This window comes from Mytilus californianus, unplaced genomic scaffold (genome assembly GCF_021869535.1).
Source record: "Mytilus californianus isolate M0D057914Y unplaced genomic scaffold, xbMytCali1.0.p SCAF_4, whole genome shotgun sequence".
NCBI lineage: Eukaryota > Metazoa > Mollusca > Bivalvia > Mytilida > Mytilidae > Mytilus > Mytilus californianus.
The window spans coordinates 459572-477951 of NW_026262690.1; the positions used below are offsets into that span (position 1 = coordinate 459572).

Genomic DNA, 18380 nt, shown 5'->3' on the forward strand with positions numbered 1-18380 from the left:
CTTGTACAACTAATCCTTATTTACTTGAAGAAGTAAAAAAAATATACCTGTATAAGTTAATTATAATGTTTGAATAATCTCCCCTGAATTTTCTCAAAAATTCACTTGTATAAGTGAATTATATTTACAATCCCACAAAAATTCTCAAGTTTTGAGATGTAAAAACATGCCTTTAATGATTTTTCCCAGGTTAGCTCATAATTTTTTATTAGAGTTCAATGTTTCATCTCATTAATTCAACAAAGAAACTGATTGCGCAAAGATCTTAAGTATTTGTGCAAGGCCTTCAAAAATTGCTCCTTAGGGGCTTGTAAATGAGCAGTGTTCTGAAGATAACAGACAAATGGGATATCCATTGTCCATAAAATTACACTTAAATAATTAGTAAAGACAACTGCAAAGGGCAGACAATTTAAAATTCTATTAAAGCAAAGAAATCCTAAGAATTCAAGAAAAGAAGATAGGATGACTTTTTCACTTATATAAGTAAAAAAATCTGAATGTCTAAGGGACATAACTAAGCCAATTTTTTTTTTACCTATACAAGTAAATAAAATTCACTTGTATAAGTATCCTACAAATTTACTTATATAAGTATATTAATATTACTTCTTCAAGTAAATAAAAATTACTTGTACAAGTAGTACCCCTACTGACCATGGAAACTTATATATTAACATTAATCAATGAACCATGTAAATGGCCGCCAGATTGTAACAGGAAAGGGTCACAGAAAAAACTTAAACTAGACTTTCAAATCATAATAATTTGGACTAGATCTTGTCCTACTGATCATTTTGTGGTTTTGATTGCAAGATACATTTGTACTAAGCATAATACATGCATAATGAACAGCTAGAAAGGGTTTTATCGACTGCCATAGATATATATAGTCATGATAGTAAAAGGTCTTATACAATCTTTTGATAATGGCTCAGGATATAAAACATGATAGTGTTGCAAAGATGCTTTACACAATGGCATTTTGGGATTTTTTCTTAAACATCATTTCCCCCAAATCTGTATATCTGAATACCAAAATTTGTGATAAATACAAAAAACATGCACCAATAACCTTTAGGAGCTCATCAAGTACTACCTTGAGTCCTTGACATATTATTTATCTTAGACTATATGTTTTCTCTGAAACTATATTATAGTTTATGATAATATTTATGAATTCATCTTCAAAATACATGTAGCATTCCTAGGCTAATTAAATATTTTCAGGAAATACAAGTAGGAAAACCAAAAATGATTAATAACCTGATCTCTGGTGGACTTTGTGTTGTGTTCACTAAAACATTTATCATGGGTGCACTATTTGACCGCTTTAAGTTTGTGTTTCCTTGTCCATGTGAATGGCTTACAGGAAGGTCCACTTCCATACTATTTTCACGTTCTATAGACATTACGTTCATTTAATTGCTTGTAATTAATTTATCAAATGCACGATGCTGTGAATGATGAATTCACATTTGAAGAAAATACACAAATAATTTACAGTAAAATCAACAGAAACAAGGTCATATTTTTGCACAAAATTAATTTTTGACGTCCTGACATCCTCAATTCGTATCTTGTTTACAAAAAATAGTTATATATTTGCTGTAACTTAGTCCACGGTATTCGCTAAAAGACAAGGAGGATGCAAGCATTGTGACATGTTGGAGAAATCTTCCAGCTGTATGAACGAGCTGAATTTAGTCTACATATTTGATTTATATCGTTCCATGAACCATCTGTTCCGAAACTGCTTATGGAAGCCTGTTTCTGATTGGTCAAGGATTATTGGTCGTAAAACACTATTTTAGCTAGATGTCAACAGCTTTCAGAGAAATTTTGTAACAATTGGCTTATTTAAATGCTATAGTTCATTCTCTTTCCATGTAACTGTTACACTGGGTAATAATAAAAATGAAATAAATATCATATATGCGTAACTAATCAGAGTCGGCGTTACAAATGAAGTAAATAAATTTTGGACTTATACGGAAAAACTTCAATATTCCGTAACTTGAATATATCTGTGTATTTAGCAGTACAAGTAATAGCTTTACTATTAGTAAAAAGGTTTGTCGTCTGTTAAGATGAAGTTTCTTACATTAGAAATTTTCTTTCAATAATAAAACTGTATTGCAGTTACACAAAACCTAGACTGGACATGCAAAAGCACTGGAAACTTAATGTCTTAGTCCATAGGCAGATCCAGGGGGGGGGGGGGGGGGGGGCTGGAGGGCCCGGACCCCCCTTTCGTGGGAAAAATTTGGTTGATTATATAGGGAATCACTGAAGCATGACTGGAGCGGCCCCCCCCCCCCCCCTTTAGGTCAGTCAGCGGGTCCCCCCTTATGAAAAGTTCTGGATCCGCCACTGCTGAGTCACCTGCGATTCTACCTGTGAACACGTTGATTTAATATTTCCAACTTTGTACTTCATTTATATCTATTTTACCCTTATATTATAATGATCTAACTATGTATGATATGGTTCAGTCTTTGATTTTTACTCACTACTGGCTATTCAGTGGACACACTACTTTTCTGAATAGTTGTTTCATAGATGTACTACATCTATGGTTGTTTTATCTGTTACTGGCTAGTTTGACCTTGTATTTTGACTATATATATTGTGATTTTTATCTATATCTTATCATTTTGTCAATGCGGAATACGTTAGATCAGAAGCAACACTTATGAGCCGTAACCAGCAGTATAAGGTATTTATCATTTCAGTTTTCATTTGCATTGATTAACAAATTGTTTACATTTAGAGTTGTCATTTAACTGTATTTTGCATTATTATTCATTCGCAATTGTGTAATTAAACATAGTATACATTATTTGCTACACAATGTCATTATCTTGTATATTTCAGATCTGTCATTGCCTTCTTTGAATATATTTAATAAAGTATTTGAACGTTCCGCATTCGAGTCATCCTGGGAACATGTTCCTGTGTCATCTTAAGCCTTATTCCACCTGGTCACATGCCTTTTCCATATTTCGATAAAGACTTGTAGACTTGTTGAAGGAGTATGATTGCCTATAGTTGCTTACATCCACTTCATTTGAACTTTGGTGGATAGTTGTCTCAAAGATGATGTGCTTACCTTGCAAGGACCGTCCTCGTGCCTGTCAAACAGTTTTCACTTGACCTAAGCCTCATTTCATGGATCAGTGAACAAGGTTAAGTTTTCGTGGTCAAGTCCATATCTCAGTTTAATACTATAAGCAATAGGTCTACTGTATTTGATGTATTGAAATATTTTACGATGTACATGTCAGTCTGACGGGTTTTATTTGACCTTGACCTCATTTTCACGGTTCATTGCTCAATGTTAATTTTTTTTGTGTTTTGGTCTGTGTTTCTTAAACTATAAGCAATGGTTCAACTATATTTTGTGTATGGAATGATTGTAAAGTGTATATGTCTGTCTGGCAGTTATCATCTGACCTTGACCTCATTTTCATGATTCATTGGTCAATGTTGAGTTTTCCTGGTTAAGTTTGTTTCTTAGATACTATATGCAAAAGGTCAACCATATTTAACGCATGGAATGATTGTGAGGTGTACATTTCTTTCTGGCAGGATTCATCTGACCGTAATCTCATTTTCATGGATCATTGGTCAAAGGTTTTCATGGTTTGGTTTCTTGTATACTATAAGCAATAGGTCAACTATATTTGGTGTATGGAATGATTGTAAGGTGTTCATGTATTTCTGGCTTGGTTAATCTGACCTTGACCTCATTTTCTTTGATCATGTTAAGTTTATGTGATACTTGTAGTATCACTTTATATTTAGAACTATCAACATAAAATCAACGGCCAGTAAAAGCAGGCGGAACATGTCAGCGTGTGCACTCTTGTTATATACGAAACGATTATCTACAGGTTGTCATCCATTTCTGAACACAACAACTTTAGTTTTATCAGTGTTAAATGCTGTGCTCCGTTTTCGACAAAATCTGGATAGATTGTCAAATAAATGTTGAAGAAGTTCGGGTGACTTGGCAAACAAGACAGTATCGTCTGAATAAGTATCAAATAGATTAATAACATAAACGGTACCAATTTTTCTGCACCAGATGCGCATTTCGACAATCAATGTCTTTTCAGTGATGCTCGAGGCCAAAACATTTGAAAATCCAAAGCTTATTAAAAAGATGAGGAGCTATAAACCAAAATGGACAAAAAATTATAGCCAAAGCCGGACAAGGAATCAGAGCTTTGCATGAGGGAGATATATTCCTTAATTTTAAATAATTTCCAAAATTTTGCATGTTTTGTAACAGCAAATTTTAATAACACAAAATCCGTATTTTCATGCCAGTAAAAGTATCCAGTAGTTTGTTCAGACTATAACGATATGTGAAATCACCTCTGAAAGGGAGTTACATCCAGTACTTTGTTCAGACTATAACGCTTTGTGAAATCACCTCTGAAAGGGAGTTAAATCAAGTAGTTTGTTCAGGCTATAAAGATATGTGAAATCACCTCTGAAAGGGAGTTATGTCCAGTAGTTTGTTCAGGCTATAACGCTTTGTGAAATCACCTCTGAAAGGGAGTTACATGCAGCAGTTTGTTCAGACTATAACGCTATGTGAAATCTCCTCTGAAAGGGAGTTAGATCCAGTAGTTTGTTCAGACTATAACCCTTTGTGAAATCACCTCTGAAAGGGAGTTACTTTGTTCAGACTACTAGTATAACACTTTGTGAAATCAACTCTGAAAGGGAGTTGTATCCAGTAGTTTGTTCAGGCTATAATGATTTGTGAAATCACCTCTGAAAGGGATATACATCCAGTAGAGGCTAGTTTGTTCAGACTAACACTTTGTGAAATCACCTCTGAAAGGGAGTTACATGCTGTAGTTTGTTCAGACTATAACGCTATGTGAAATCACCTCTGAAAGGGAGTCAAGTTATGTCCAGTATTTTGTTCAGGCTATAACACTTTGTGAAATTACCTCTGAAAGGAAGTTACATGCAGTAGTTTGTTCAGACTATAACGCTTTGTGAAATCAGTAGTGTGTTCAGGCTATAAAGATATGTGAAATCATCTCTGAAAGGGAGTTACATCCAGTAGTTTGTTAAGACTATAACCATATGTTAAATCACCTCTGAAAAGGAGTTACATCAAGTTGTTAGTTCAGGCTATAAAGATATGTGAAATCACCTCTGAAAGGGAGTTGCATGCAGCAGTTTGTTCAGACTGTACCTCTTTGTGAAATCACCTCTGAAAGGGAGTTACATCAAGTTGTTTGTTCAGGCTATAAAGATATGTGAAATCACTTCTGAAAGGGAGTAACATGTAGCAGTTTGTTCAGACTATAACGATATGTGAAATCATCTCTGAAAGGGAGTTACATTAAGTAGTTTGTTCAGGTCAAAAAGATATGTGAAATCACCTCTGAAAGGAAGTTATATGCAGCAGTTTGTTCAGACTATACAAAATGTATAACGCTTTGTGAAATCACCTCTGAAAAGAAGTTACATCTAGCAGTTTGTTCAGGCTATTACACTTTGTGAAATCACCTCTGAAAGGAAGTTACATGCAGTAGTTTGTTCAGACTATAACGCTTTGTGAAATCAGTAGTTTGTTCAGGCTATAAAGATATGTGAAATCACCTCTGAAAGGGAGTTACATGCAGCAGTTTGTTCAGACTATAACGCTATGTGAAATAACCTCTGAAAGGGAGTTACATCCAGTAGTTTGTTCAGACTAACGCTTTGTGAATCACCTCTGAAAGGGAGTTACATGCAGCAGTTTGTTCAGACTATAACGATATGTGAAATCATTTCTGAAAGGGAGTTACATCAAGTAGTTTGTTCAGGTCATAAAGATATGTGAAATCACCTCTGAAAGGAAGTTATATGCAGCAGTTTGTTCAGACTATACAAAATGTATAACGCTTTGTGAAATCACCTCTGAAAAGAAGTTACATCTAGCAGTTTGTTTAGGCTATTACACTTTGTGAAATCACCTCTGAAAGGAAGTTACATGCAGTAGTTTGTTCAGACTATAACGCTTTGTGAAATCAGTAGTTTGTTCAGGCTATAATGATATGTGAAATCACCTCTGAAAGGGAGTTACATGCAGCAGTTTGTTCAGACTATAACGCTTTGTGAAATCACCTCTGAAAGGGATTACATCAAGTTGTTTGTTCAGACTATATAACGCTTTGTGAAATCACCTCTGAAAGGGAGATATGTCCAGTATTTTGTTCAGGCTATAACACTTTATGAAATTACCTCTGAAAGGAAGTTACATGCAGTAGTTTGTTCAGACTATAACGCTTTGTGAAATCAGTAGTGTTTTCAGGCTATAAAGATATGTGAAATCATCTCTGAAAGGGAGTTACATCCAGTAGTTTGTTAAGACTATAACCATATGTTAAATCACATTTGAAAAAGAGTTACATCAAGTTGTTAGTTCAGGCTATAAAGATATGTGAAATCACCTCTGAAAGGGAGTTGCATGCAGCAGTTTGTTCAAACTGTACCTCTTTGTGAAATCACCTCTGAAAGGGAGTTACATCAAGTTGTTTGTTCAGGCTATAAAGATATGTGAAATCACCTCTGAAAGGGAGTTACATGTAGCAGTTTGTTCAGACTATAACGATATGTGAAATCATCTCTGAAAGGAAGTTATATGCAGCAGTTTGTTCAGACTATACAAAATGTATAACGCTTTGTGAAATCACCTCTGAAAAGAAGTTAAATCTAGCAGTTTGTTCAGGCTATTACACTTTGTGAAATCACCTCTGAAAGGAAGTAACATGCAGTAGTTTGTTCAGACTATAACGCTTTGTAAAATCAGTAGTTTGTTCAGGCTATAAAGATATGTGAAATCACCTCTGAAAGGGAGTTACATGCAGCAGTTTGTTCAGACTATCACGCTATGTGAAATAAACTCTGAAAGGGAGTTACATCCAGTAGTTTGTTCAGACTAACGCTTTGTGAATCACCTCTGAAAGGGAGTTACATGCAGCAGTTTGTTCAGACTATAACGATATGTGAAATCACCTCTGAAAGGGTGTTACATGCAGCAGTTTGTTCAGACAAATATGCTATGTGAAATCACCTCTGAAAGGGAGTTACATGCAGCAGTTTGTTCAGACTATAACGCTTTGTGAAATCACCTCTGAAAGGGAGTTACATCAAGTAGTTTGTTCAGGCTATAAAGATATGTGAAATCACCTCTGAAAGGGAGTTACATGCAGCAGTTTGTTAAGACTATAACCATATGTTAAATCACCTCTGAAAAGGAGTTACATCAAGTTGTTAGTTCAGGCTATAAAGATATGTGAAATCACCTCTGAAAGGGAGTTGCATGCAGCAGTTTGTTCAGACTGTACCTCTTTGTGAAATCACCTCTGAAAGGGAGTTACATCAAGTTGTTTGTTCAGGCTATAAAGATATGTGAAATCACTTCTGAAAGGGAGTAACATGTAGCAGTTTGTTCAGACTATAACGATATGTGAAATCATCTCTGAAAGGGAGTTACATTAAGTAGTTTGTTCAGGTCAAAAAGATATGTGAAATCACCTCTGAAAAGAAGTTATATGCAGCAGTTTGTTCAGACTATACAAAATGTATAACGCTTTGTGAAATCACCTCTGAAAAGAAGTTACATCTAGCAGTTTGTTCAGGCTATTACACTTTGTGAAATCACCTCTGAAAGGAAGTTACATGCAGTAGTTTGTTCAGACTATAACGCTTTGTGAAATCAGTAGTTTGTTCAGGCTATAAAGATGTGTGAAATCACCTCTGAAAGGGAGTTACATGCAGCAGTTTGTTCAGACTATAACGCTATGTGAAATAACCTCTGAAAGGGAGTTACATCCAGTAGTTTGTTCAGACTAACGCTTTGTGAATCACCTCTGAAAGGGAGTTACATGCAGCAGTTTGTTCAGACTATAACGATATGTGAAATCATTTCTGAAAGGGAGTTACATCAAGTAGTTTGTTCAGGTCATAAAGATATGTGAAATCACCTCTGAAAGGAAGTTATATGCAGCAGTTTGTTCAGACTATACAAAATGTATAACGCTTTGTGAAATCACCTCTGAAAAGAAGTTACATCTAGCAGTTTGTTCAGGCTATTACACTTTGTGAAATCACCTCTGAAAGGAAGTTACATGCAGTAGTTTGTTCAGACTATAACGCTTTGTGAAATCAGTAGTTTGTTCAGGCTATAATGATATGTGAAATCACCTCTGAAAGGGAGTTACATGCAGCAGTTTGTTCAGACTATAACGCTTTGTGAAATCACCTCTGAAAGGGAGTTACATCAAGTTGTTTGTTCAGACTATATAACGCTTTGTGAAATCACCTCTGAAAGGGAGTTATGTCCAGTATTTTGTTCAGGCTATAACACTTTATGAAATTACCTCTGAAAGGAAGTTACATGCAGTAGTTTGTTCAGACTATAACGCTTTGTGAAATCAGTAGTGTGTTCAGGCTATAAAGATATGTGAAATCATCTCTGAAAGGGAGTTACATCCAGTAGTTTGTTAAGACTATTTCCATATGTTAAATCACCTTTGAAAAAGAGTTACATCAAGTTGTTAGTTCAGGCTATAAAGATATGTGAAATCACCTCTGAAAGGGAGTTGCATGCAGCAGTTTGTTCAGACTGTACCTCTTTGTGAAATCACCTCTGAAAGGGAGTTACATCAAGTTGTTTGTTCAGGCTATAAAGATATGTGAAATCACCTCTGAAAGGGAGTTACATGTAGCAGTTTGTTCAGACTATAACGATATGTGAAATCACCTCTGAAAGGGTGTTACATGCAGCAGTTTGTTCAGACAAATATGCTATGTGAAATCACCTCTGAAAGGGAGTTACATGCAGCAGTTTGTTCAGACTATAACGCTTTGTGAAATCACCTCTGAAAGGGAGTTACATCAAGTAGTTTGTTCAGGCTATAAAGATATGTGAAATCACCCCTGAAAGGGAGTTACATGCAGCAGTTTGTTCAGACTATAACGCTATGTGAAATCACCTCTGAAAGGGAGTTACATCCAGTAGTTTGTTCAGACTAACGCTTTGTGAATCACCTCTGAAAGGGAGTTACATGCAGCAGTTTGTTCAGACTATAACGATATGTGAAATCACCTCTGAAAGGGAGTTACATGCAGCAGTTTGTTCAGACTATAACGCTTTGTGAAATCACCTCTGAAAGGGAGTTACATCAAGTAGTTTGTTCAGGCTATATAACGCTTTGTGAAATCATCTCTGAAAGGGAGTTACATAAAGTTATTTGTTCAGCCTATATAACGCTTTGTGAAATCACCTCTGAAAGGGAGTTACATCAAGTTGTTTGTTCAGACTATAAAACGCTTTGTGAAAACACCTCTGAAAGGGAGTTACATGCAGCAGTTTGTTCAGACTGTAACGTTTTGTGAAATCACCTCTGAAAGGGAGTTACATACAGCAGTTTGTTCAGACTATAACGCTTTGTGAAATCACCTCTGAAAGGGAGTTACATCAAGTAGTTTGTTCAGGCTGTAAAGATATGTAAAATCACCTCTGAAAGGAAGTAACATGCAGCAGTTTGTTCAGACTATATAACGTTTTGTGAAATCACCTCTGAAAGGGAGTTACATCAAGTTGTTTGTTCAAACTATATAATGCTTTGTGAAATCACCTCTGAAAGGGAGTTACATCAAGTTGTTTGTTCAGACTATATAACGCTTTGTGAAATCACTTCTGAAAGGGAGTTACATCAGGTTGTTTGTTCAGACTATATAACACTTTGTGAAATCACCTCTGAAAGGGAGTTACATGCAGCAGTTCGTTCAAACTATATAACGCTTTGTGAAATTACCTCTGAAAGGGAGTTTCATGCAGTAGTTTCTTCAGACTATAACCCTTTGTGAAATTACCTCTGAAAGGGAGTTACATGCAGCAGTTTGTTCAGACTATATAACCCTTTGTGAAATTACCTCTGACAGGGAGTTACATGCAGTAGTTTGTTCAGACTATAACCCTTTGTGAAATTACCTCTGAAAGGGAGTTACATGCAGCAGTTTGTATAGACTATACAACGCTTTGCAAAATCAACTTTGAAAGGGAGTTACATGCAGCAGTTTGTTCAGACTGACGCTATGTGAAATCAACTCTGAAAGAGAGTTACATGCAGCAGTTTGTTCAGACTATAACACTTTGTGAAATCAACTCTGAAAGGGAGTTGCATCCAGTAGTTTGTTCAGGCTATAATGATTTGTTAAATCACCTCTGAAAGGGATATACATCCAGTAGAGGCTATAACACTTTGTGAAATCACCTCTAAAAGGGAGTTACATGCTGTAGTTTGTTCAGACTATTAGGCTATGTGAAATCACATCTGAAAGGGAGTTATGTCCAGTAGTTTGTTCAGGCTATAACGCTTTGTGAAATCACCTCTGAAAAGAAGTTACATCCAGCAGTTTGTTCAGGCTATTACACTTTGTGAAATCCCCTCTGAAAGGTAGTTACACGCAGCAGTTTGTTCAGACTATAACGCTTTGAGAAATCAGTAGTTTGTTCAGGCTATAAAGATATGTGAAATCATCTCTGAAAGGGAGTTACATCCAGTAGTTTGTTAAGACTATAACGCTATGTGAAATCACCTCTGAAAGATCTGCTACCACCATTTTGGATCACAAACTGGAAATGTTTCTTAAATCCCAGATTATGAAGCTTAAACATAATAAATAAATTGGGAATGTGTCCATGGGACACAAATGATGCCCCCGCTTGCATATAAGGTTATAAAGGGACATAACTCAAGAAAGGTGATAGTGACACTACCCCAATTCATACTTGACCTGGGTTTTGTGGTAACAAGCATTGTGTATAAATTTAATAACATTTAGTTTAGGCAAACTAAAGTTAGAAAACGGAAACGATAAAATTTTTCTGTTTATAAAGGGACATAACTCATGAACAGTAAAAGTGATGCCGCCCAATTTCGAACTTGATCTGAGTTTTGTGGTAATAAGCATTGTGTATAAGTTTTACAACATTTGGTTGAGGCAAACTAAAGTTATAGAACGGAAAATAATTTTGGGGACGTATGCGACGGACAGACGGAACAGACAAGGGTAACACTTAATGCCGCCTTCGCCTAGCGGCGGGGGCATAAAAAAATAGTAACATTGCAAATTCAACTTTTTATTTGTACTTGAATTGACAAACATACAAATGGAATCTCCATTGAATCAAGGGCTATAAAGAGAGTTTCTAATCCTTTTTTTTAAATTGTTTATTGTCTTCAAGAATTGTGTTAAGTGATTTCATTATGAGCAGATTATACAAAATACATGTTGCATGAATAAAACTTATGAAATACAAATGTTTGGTGAATGAATTGAACAATTTTACAATTTCAGATAAGTCCATCTAAATTAAGTAAACAATTGCAATATTCTATTGAAAATAAAAATGATGACATTTAAGGTCTGCCATTACTTATAGTTAAGTAGATATACTACATAGCTACCATAAAACATATTTTAATCCAACAGAAGCAAGATAGCTCATAAAATCAAAATCACACATAATCAGCAATGTTTCTTCATCAAAATATCAAACAATCTATTTGAGTAGACTTTTTATTTCATTTCTCACATGTAATGTATTACTTTATATCATTCACACCAACAACTAACAAAATAACTAATGATGTCCTATCACCAATATCAACAAAATAACATATATACTTGATAAACTATAACTTTAACAAAAAGATATGATTACATTTTGACACAGATATTTCTTTAGTATAATGCAAATGTGGAAAATCAAACAACAGCCCATTAACATATGAGGTATGCAGAAGTTTCGAAGTTAATGACCAATGACTTGTGGAAGGGGGGGGGAGGCAAATAGTCTCATTGGATATGAGATGTTCTTAAACTTAAACTGCCTCTAAATATCACTGACTTATCATTAGTTTTTTTTCATAATGTGACTTAATTACAAAGAAGTAAATTATGGAAAAGGTTTCACATCAATGGACAAAGACTTAAGTGAGGAGTGAGGCCAAATAATCTCCATGAAAATAAGATGAGCCAATGCTTATACATTACTAAATATCATTGTTCTACTATCAGTTGTAATAATATACAAGCACCAGTATGTCTAAGTCTTTGCCACTTCATCTAATAATACAAAAATTCTAGTAATTAAGAGTATCCAATAAAACATTTGAGTACAACTTCTAAAAACATAAATTCTACAACAGAGTGAAATATAAAAAAGATATATTCTAAATATTATAAAATACCAAATATAAACATCCAATGATTGGTTTACACACATTAGCTCATAATCTCAATAATCTGTCAAGGGATAACATTTAATTCATACTGCCCTAATGATTTCCTTTCTCACAGTAAGCATTGTACTTATTGACCAGTATGTTAATTGATAATAATAAGTCCTTGTATGAGGCACAGAGTGGAGAATATACAAGAACTGAGAGAACTGAACAACTCATTCACACATCAATAGATTTAATATACAATTATTATTCATACAACTAATCAAGAATATTGAAAATAACAGTCAAGCTGCAACAATTGGACTAACCATAAAAAAACTACAGAAAAATTAATATCATAACCTGAGTTTCTAACATATCTGCTTTCATAGGATAGAAATTGTCCTTAGTGCAGTTATAAACAAATTTAAACAAGAAAGAAATGTACCAGACCTTACATGCTATTAGGTCCAACAGAAAATGAATACTACATAAGACAAAATATTTGACTAACTTTTAGTATGAAGTTCAGTGATTTCATCAAGTGTATAGTATTGTCTGCTCCACACACTTTCTTACACAAAATTTAATTTCTAACAGACCAAATATGTGACAGGAAACAACTCGCATATAACTTCAAAAATGGAAATATGAATAAGTTAACAAAATATTGAACTAAACTAAAAAGGGCTCCCAGACACAGATGCACATAAACTACTTTCAATATATGGTTTTGGCAAATCAATTATAATAAATTGAAATATAGAAAATATTTCAATTTATTATAATTTTTTGAAAACCACATATAATTTGTCAACTTGTAGCTTACATATAATTTCAAATTGTGTGAGATTATTGAAAATATAAAAATAAGAAGATGTGGTGTGATTGCCAATGAGACAACTTTCCCCTACAGTTTTGACCATACCAATGATATAAAAAAACCATCAAATTCTCCATATAATGAATAGCCTAACTCAGGACCTACCAAAAGCAAAATATGTCAAAGTAAAAAACTCATCATGGATACCAGGCTACTTGATCCCAGTTTAATGGTCCATAATGACAGTTCTGATTTTTAAAGAATTTTACCTGTATATGCTCACTCAAATTATTGAACAGAAAATTAGATTTGTCCCTCTTTTTGACCTTATCAAAGGCAATAACACAGTAACAACAACACTAAAATATTGAAATATATAAAAATTCAATTTAGCCAGTTTTAAATTGCTTACAACATCTCCAAATTTCAAATGACATTTAATTTGGTCAATGTTATATATAAAAAACTACATATATAATTCAATTAAGCTAGTTTCCATGTACTCATTAGGCAAAATTCAAGAACAAGGAAAATAGTCTGTCAAATTTGACCTGTATTTATTTTAAAAGTTTTAACATCAAAATATTTTGTAAAGATTTAACTTAACCTTACATCTGCTTATTTGCAAAACAAATAAGAAAATTAATATAATATTATAAACTCAAGGACAACAAAACATGAAAAAAATCAAAGTTGATCTTAAACTATTTATAAATTCAACTACTTCTTAAAGAACAAAATTTACCGAGAACCAACAATGTATTGCTGTCTGCAAAGGATCCTTGGTAACTATTCCATTTATTTACCTATTTTTGGTATAATGTTTAACTTAAGAAAACAAGATAAGTATTTAAAACTGGACTAGTCATCTCATACTGCAGGATTTGATAGTTTGCCTATCATATGTAAAACTCTCCTAGAACTATCCCATGATCTTCAACATCAGCCATGTGTTGTCATGTTCCATTTAGAGACAAACTTTACACTCTGACATGGTCCATCATGACAAAAGAACTTTCCAGCACCAATAAACATCCACCAAAACTACAAACATCAGTCAACACCAACAGTTATCTCCATTCTGTTCTCATTCTCTCTGATTTAGTTCTCTGTCATCAAAAGAATACCTTTCTTCCTTCTTGTTTGAATCTTTCACTAAGGCTTAAACTGGTCTGAAATAAATTCAATAACGTAAAAGATATGAAACACTAACTCTTATCAGGGTTTATCACACTTAGGAAGTGGTTTCTCACTGGCAGCCAAATGGAAAGAAGTGAAGACCCAACATGGAGAATTGTGCAGTCATATAAATGCTTTTCATGCAATAATTTGTTGAATTTCACCTAGTTATTTTTAAAAGCCTTTTCATTACAAATGTTAGGGTTTTATTTCCATGCCTTGTGGTCTGAATGAACGGATGGAGGAGTTAAATATCATACATTTTTTTGACACATTACCCATTTCCATTCTTTATTCTTTTAAATTTTGCTCACATTTGTGGTAAATAACAAATAGAGGCTCTAAAGAGCCTGTGTCGTTCAACTTGGTCTATTTGCAGATTCAACAAAGGACACTCTCCAACATTGTAGACGAGAATAGAATTCATGACAAAAGTCTCTGTTTTGTTGATCTTGTATTGCTGATCATTTAGTCTGTTCAGCTTCTCTCTATCTGTATCTTCTTTAGTTTTTGCTCAAAACACAAAAGAGGGTAAAAAAAATCCTCATTTAAGGGCAATCACTCCCATAAAGGGTGACAGTCTACTAACTATATCGGCAAAATTTGACTTGTTAGTAGATCTTGCCTTGCTGATCATTTTTGTGATTTAAAGTGTCTATTTATATATTATAATTTTTATCATATAAGGCAAATACAAAGAAATGGTAAAATTCGTCATTCAAGGGCAACAATTTCAATAAAGAGTCGTCGGATGATTTCCTCCATATTGTCCAAATTGTAGATCTTGTCTTGCTGATCATTTTTGCTCTTTTAAGTTTCTCATCTATCTAGCCATTATTTTTAAAATATAAGGCAAAAATGCAAAAAATTGGTAAATATCGTCCAAAGAGGAATAGCTCTAATATGGAGTCCACTGACGATTTCGACCATGTAGACTAATTTGTAGAACTTGTCTTGCTGATCATTTTTTGGCAATTTTAAGTTTCTCCCTATCTATAATAGTTTTCAAGATAATAGAAAAATAAATGGGGAATGTGTCCATGGGACACAGATGATGCCCCCGTTTGCATATAAAGTTATAAAGGGACAGAACTCAAGAACTGAAAAAGTGACGCTACCCAAATTTGTACTTGATCTGAGTTTTGTGGTAATAAGCATTGTGTATACATTTCATAACATTAAGTAGAGGCAAACTTAAGTTAGAGAACGGAAACGAAAACTTCAGCAATTTTTCCATTTGTAAAGTGGATTAACTCTAGAAAGGTTAAAGTGATGCCACCAAAATTCGAACTTGATCTGTGTTTTGTAGTAATTAGCATTGTACATAAGTTTCATAACATTTGGTAGAGGCAAACTAAAGAGAACGGAAACGAAAAATTCAGCAATTTTTCCATTTGTAAAGGGGCATAACTCTAGAGCGGTTAAAGTGACGCCACCAAAAATTCAAACTTGATCTGTGTTTTGTGGTAATAAGCATTGTGTATAAGGTTCATAACATTTGGTTGAGGCAAACTAAAGTTAGAGAATGGAAACCAATTTTGGGATGTACGTACGTAAAGATGGACAAGGGTAAAACTTAATGCCCCTTCCGCTACGGCGAGGGCATAAAAAACTGCTATCCCACATGGTTACATGAAAGGCACCAATGATTGGGAGAACTGTTACCTGTAGGAACAACTGTTTCCATGGTTAAATATTAAGGGATTAAAACTGTACTAACTAATGACCTGTGAGAACAACTGTTTCCATGGTTATTTATCAAGGGATTTAGACTGTACTGACTGATGGCCTGCGAGTACAACAGTTTCCATGGTTATTTATTAACTGATATAAACTGTACTTACTGGTGACCTGTGAAAACAACTATCTCCATGGTTATATATTTAGGGTTATAAACTGTGCATACATACAAATGATTGAGAGTACAACTGTTTCCATGGTTATATATTTAGAGGTTTTAAACTGTACTTACTAACGGCCTGTGAGTACAACTGTTTCCATGGTTATATATTCAGGGGTTTTAAACTGTACTTACTAATGGCCTGTGAGTACAACTGTTTCCATGGTTATATATTTAGGGTTTTAAACTGTACTTACTAATGGCCTGTGAGTACAACTGTTTCCATGGTTATATATTTAGGGTTTTAAACTGTACTTACTAATGGCCTGTGAGTACAACTGTTTCCATGGTTATATATTTAGGGTTTTAAACTGTACTTACTAATGGCCTGTGAGTACAACTGTTTCCATGGTTATATATTTAGGGTTTTAAACTGTAATTACTGATGACCTGTGAGTACAAATGTTTCCATGGTTATATATTTAGGGTTTTAAACTGTACTTACTGCCAGCTGAGAGAACAACTATTTCCATGGTTATGTATTTAGGGTTTTAAACTACTAACTGATGAATATGTTACATGTTCCCATGGTTTTAAAGCCTACTTACTGATGGTTGAGAGAACAACTGTTTTTCCATGGTGTATGTTACATGTTCCCATGGTTTTAAATCCTACTTACTGATGGTTAAGAGAACAACTGTTTTTCCATGGTGTATGTTACATGTTCCCATGGAATTAAATCCTAATTACTGATGGTTGAGAGAACAACTGTTTTTCATGGTGTATGTTACATGGTTTTAAAGCCTACTTACTGATGGTTGAGAGAACAACTGTTTTTTCATGGTGTATGTTACATGTTCCCATGGTTTTAAATCCTACTTTCTGATGGTTAAGAGAACAACTGTTTTTCCATGGTGTATGTTACATGTTCCCATGGTTTTAAATCCTACTTACTGATGGTTGAGAGAACAACTGTTTTTCCATGGTGTATGTTACATGTTCCCATGGTTTTAAATCCTACTTACTGATGGTTGAGAGAACAACTGTTTTTCCATTGTATAAGTCACTTGTTCTGATGGTTTTAGTGCCTAAAATATAAACATTTAAACATAAATCCCTATTTATTCTATTGAAGAGTACCCAAATTGCACCTATTTTTATAGTTTTTTCATGATACAGACAAAAGTTTCCATTCTGTGTTTATTTTGTAGATTTTTCCTGTTTTACTATATAATTCCATCAATTTGATTTTGAATCCATATTGAATCATAGACAAATGGGTTTTAACTGACCTAAAAAAAAAACATGATTCTGTAATGAGGAGTACCAAAATTGCTTAAATTCACAACCATAAAAATTGAATAACTGATGTTTTGTTTTATTTCTACAAATATTTAGAACAAATGACAATATTCCATGCTTACTATTCATTTTTTAATAAATGGATGCCTGTAACATATTTTAATTGCCGATTTTTAATTTTTGTGGATGTCATATGGCGATGGTTCTCCAAATAATATATGCAGAAAAGGTGAAGGTTTATGGTTGAAAAAAATCAAAATAGCAGGTCTTCAACTTCATGTCCTGAAGAATATTCTTTCCAAGTTTGGTTAAATTTTGTCATGCAATTTTCAGAACTTGAGGATTAACAATGTGTGACACCTACAGGGACAATGATAAAAGATCACAGAAGTGATCACCACGTATTGCTACAGCTTCAATACATGGAAAAACATGGTATTACATCACTTTCACCGGTGCCACATATGAAGCAGATTTCAACTGCTCACACTTCCAAAGCATCAGTACATTCCTGGTTTTGATGATGATGGATGGCTGCTTAATGTCCAGCGGCAAATTAATATACATATTCAGGACGAGAACATGTTAATGTAATATGAATATTTACCCGGCTTTGTACTAGACCGACAAGCTGAGCTGGATTTTTAACGTGCTAGTTTACAAGGTAACAAACAGCCTGCAGGAAGACATGTCACCTTACCCGGACACATTATTCTGACTCCTAGCTGACCAGTCTTTGCTCTTGCTCCTTAATGCCTCGTGCTTAGAGGAGAAGCAGCAAATACCAATTTTAAAGTCTTTGGTTTGACTTGGTCAGGGTTCTAACCCACAACCTACCGCTTTCAAGGCAAATACGCTACCACGAGACCATGGGCCGGTCCCTAGTTTGCATGGGGTTTGTCTTGCTCAATCTTTTATTTTCCATGTAGTGTTTTGTGCATTTGTTCGTCTTTTCACCGTTTTTCATTTTTTTGCCGTTGTT

At 34.3% G+C, this 18380-nt stretch overlaps 2 protein-coding genes across 10 annotated transcripts in view; both read right to left on the minus strand.

Moving 5' to 3' along the window:
- The window catches only part of LOC127737235 (P2R1A-PPP2R2A-interacting phosphatase regulator 1-like), a 50880-nt gene extending 49122 nt beyond the window's left edge, over window positions 1-1758 (minus strand). For all 8 annotated transcript variants that reach the window (XM_052247781.1, XM_052247775.1, XM_052247776.1 and 5 more), the window contains exon 1: window positions 1267-1758. In XM_052247781.1, coding sequence (XP_052103741.1) covers window positions 1267-1421 — 155 coding nt within the window. In that variant the 5' untranslated portion in view covers window positions 1422-1758. The remainder of the gene's footprint in view (window positions 1-1266) is intronic.
- Window positions 1759-11148: 9390 nt separating this feature from the next.
- LOC127737233 (uncharacterized) overlaps window positions 11149-18380 on the minus strand; it is a 50868-nt gene continuing 43636 nt past the window's right edge. Inside the window, exons 7-8 of one of the 2 annotated variants that reach the window (XR_007999282.1) lie at window positions 17051-17184; window positions 11149-14249 (exon numbers count right to left, since the gene is read on the minus strand). Coding sequence is in view for 1 of the 2 variants with exons in the window: in XM_052247771.1 (XP_052103731.1) it covers window positions 14193-14249; window positions 17122-17184 (120 nt within the window). In the remaining variant the exon portion in view is untranslated. The remainder of the gene's footprint in view (window positions 14250-17050; window positions 17185-18380) is intronic. The other variant, XM_052247771.1, reaches the window with a different exon arrangement.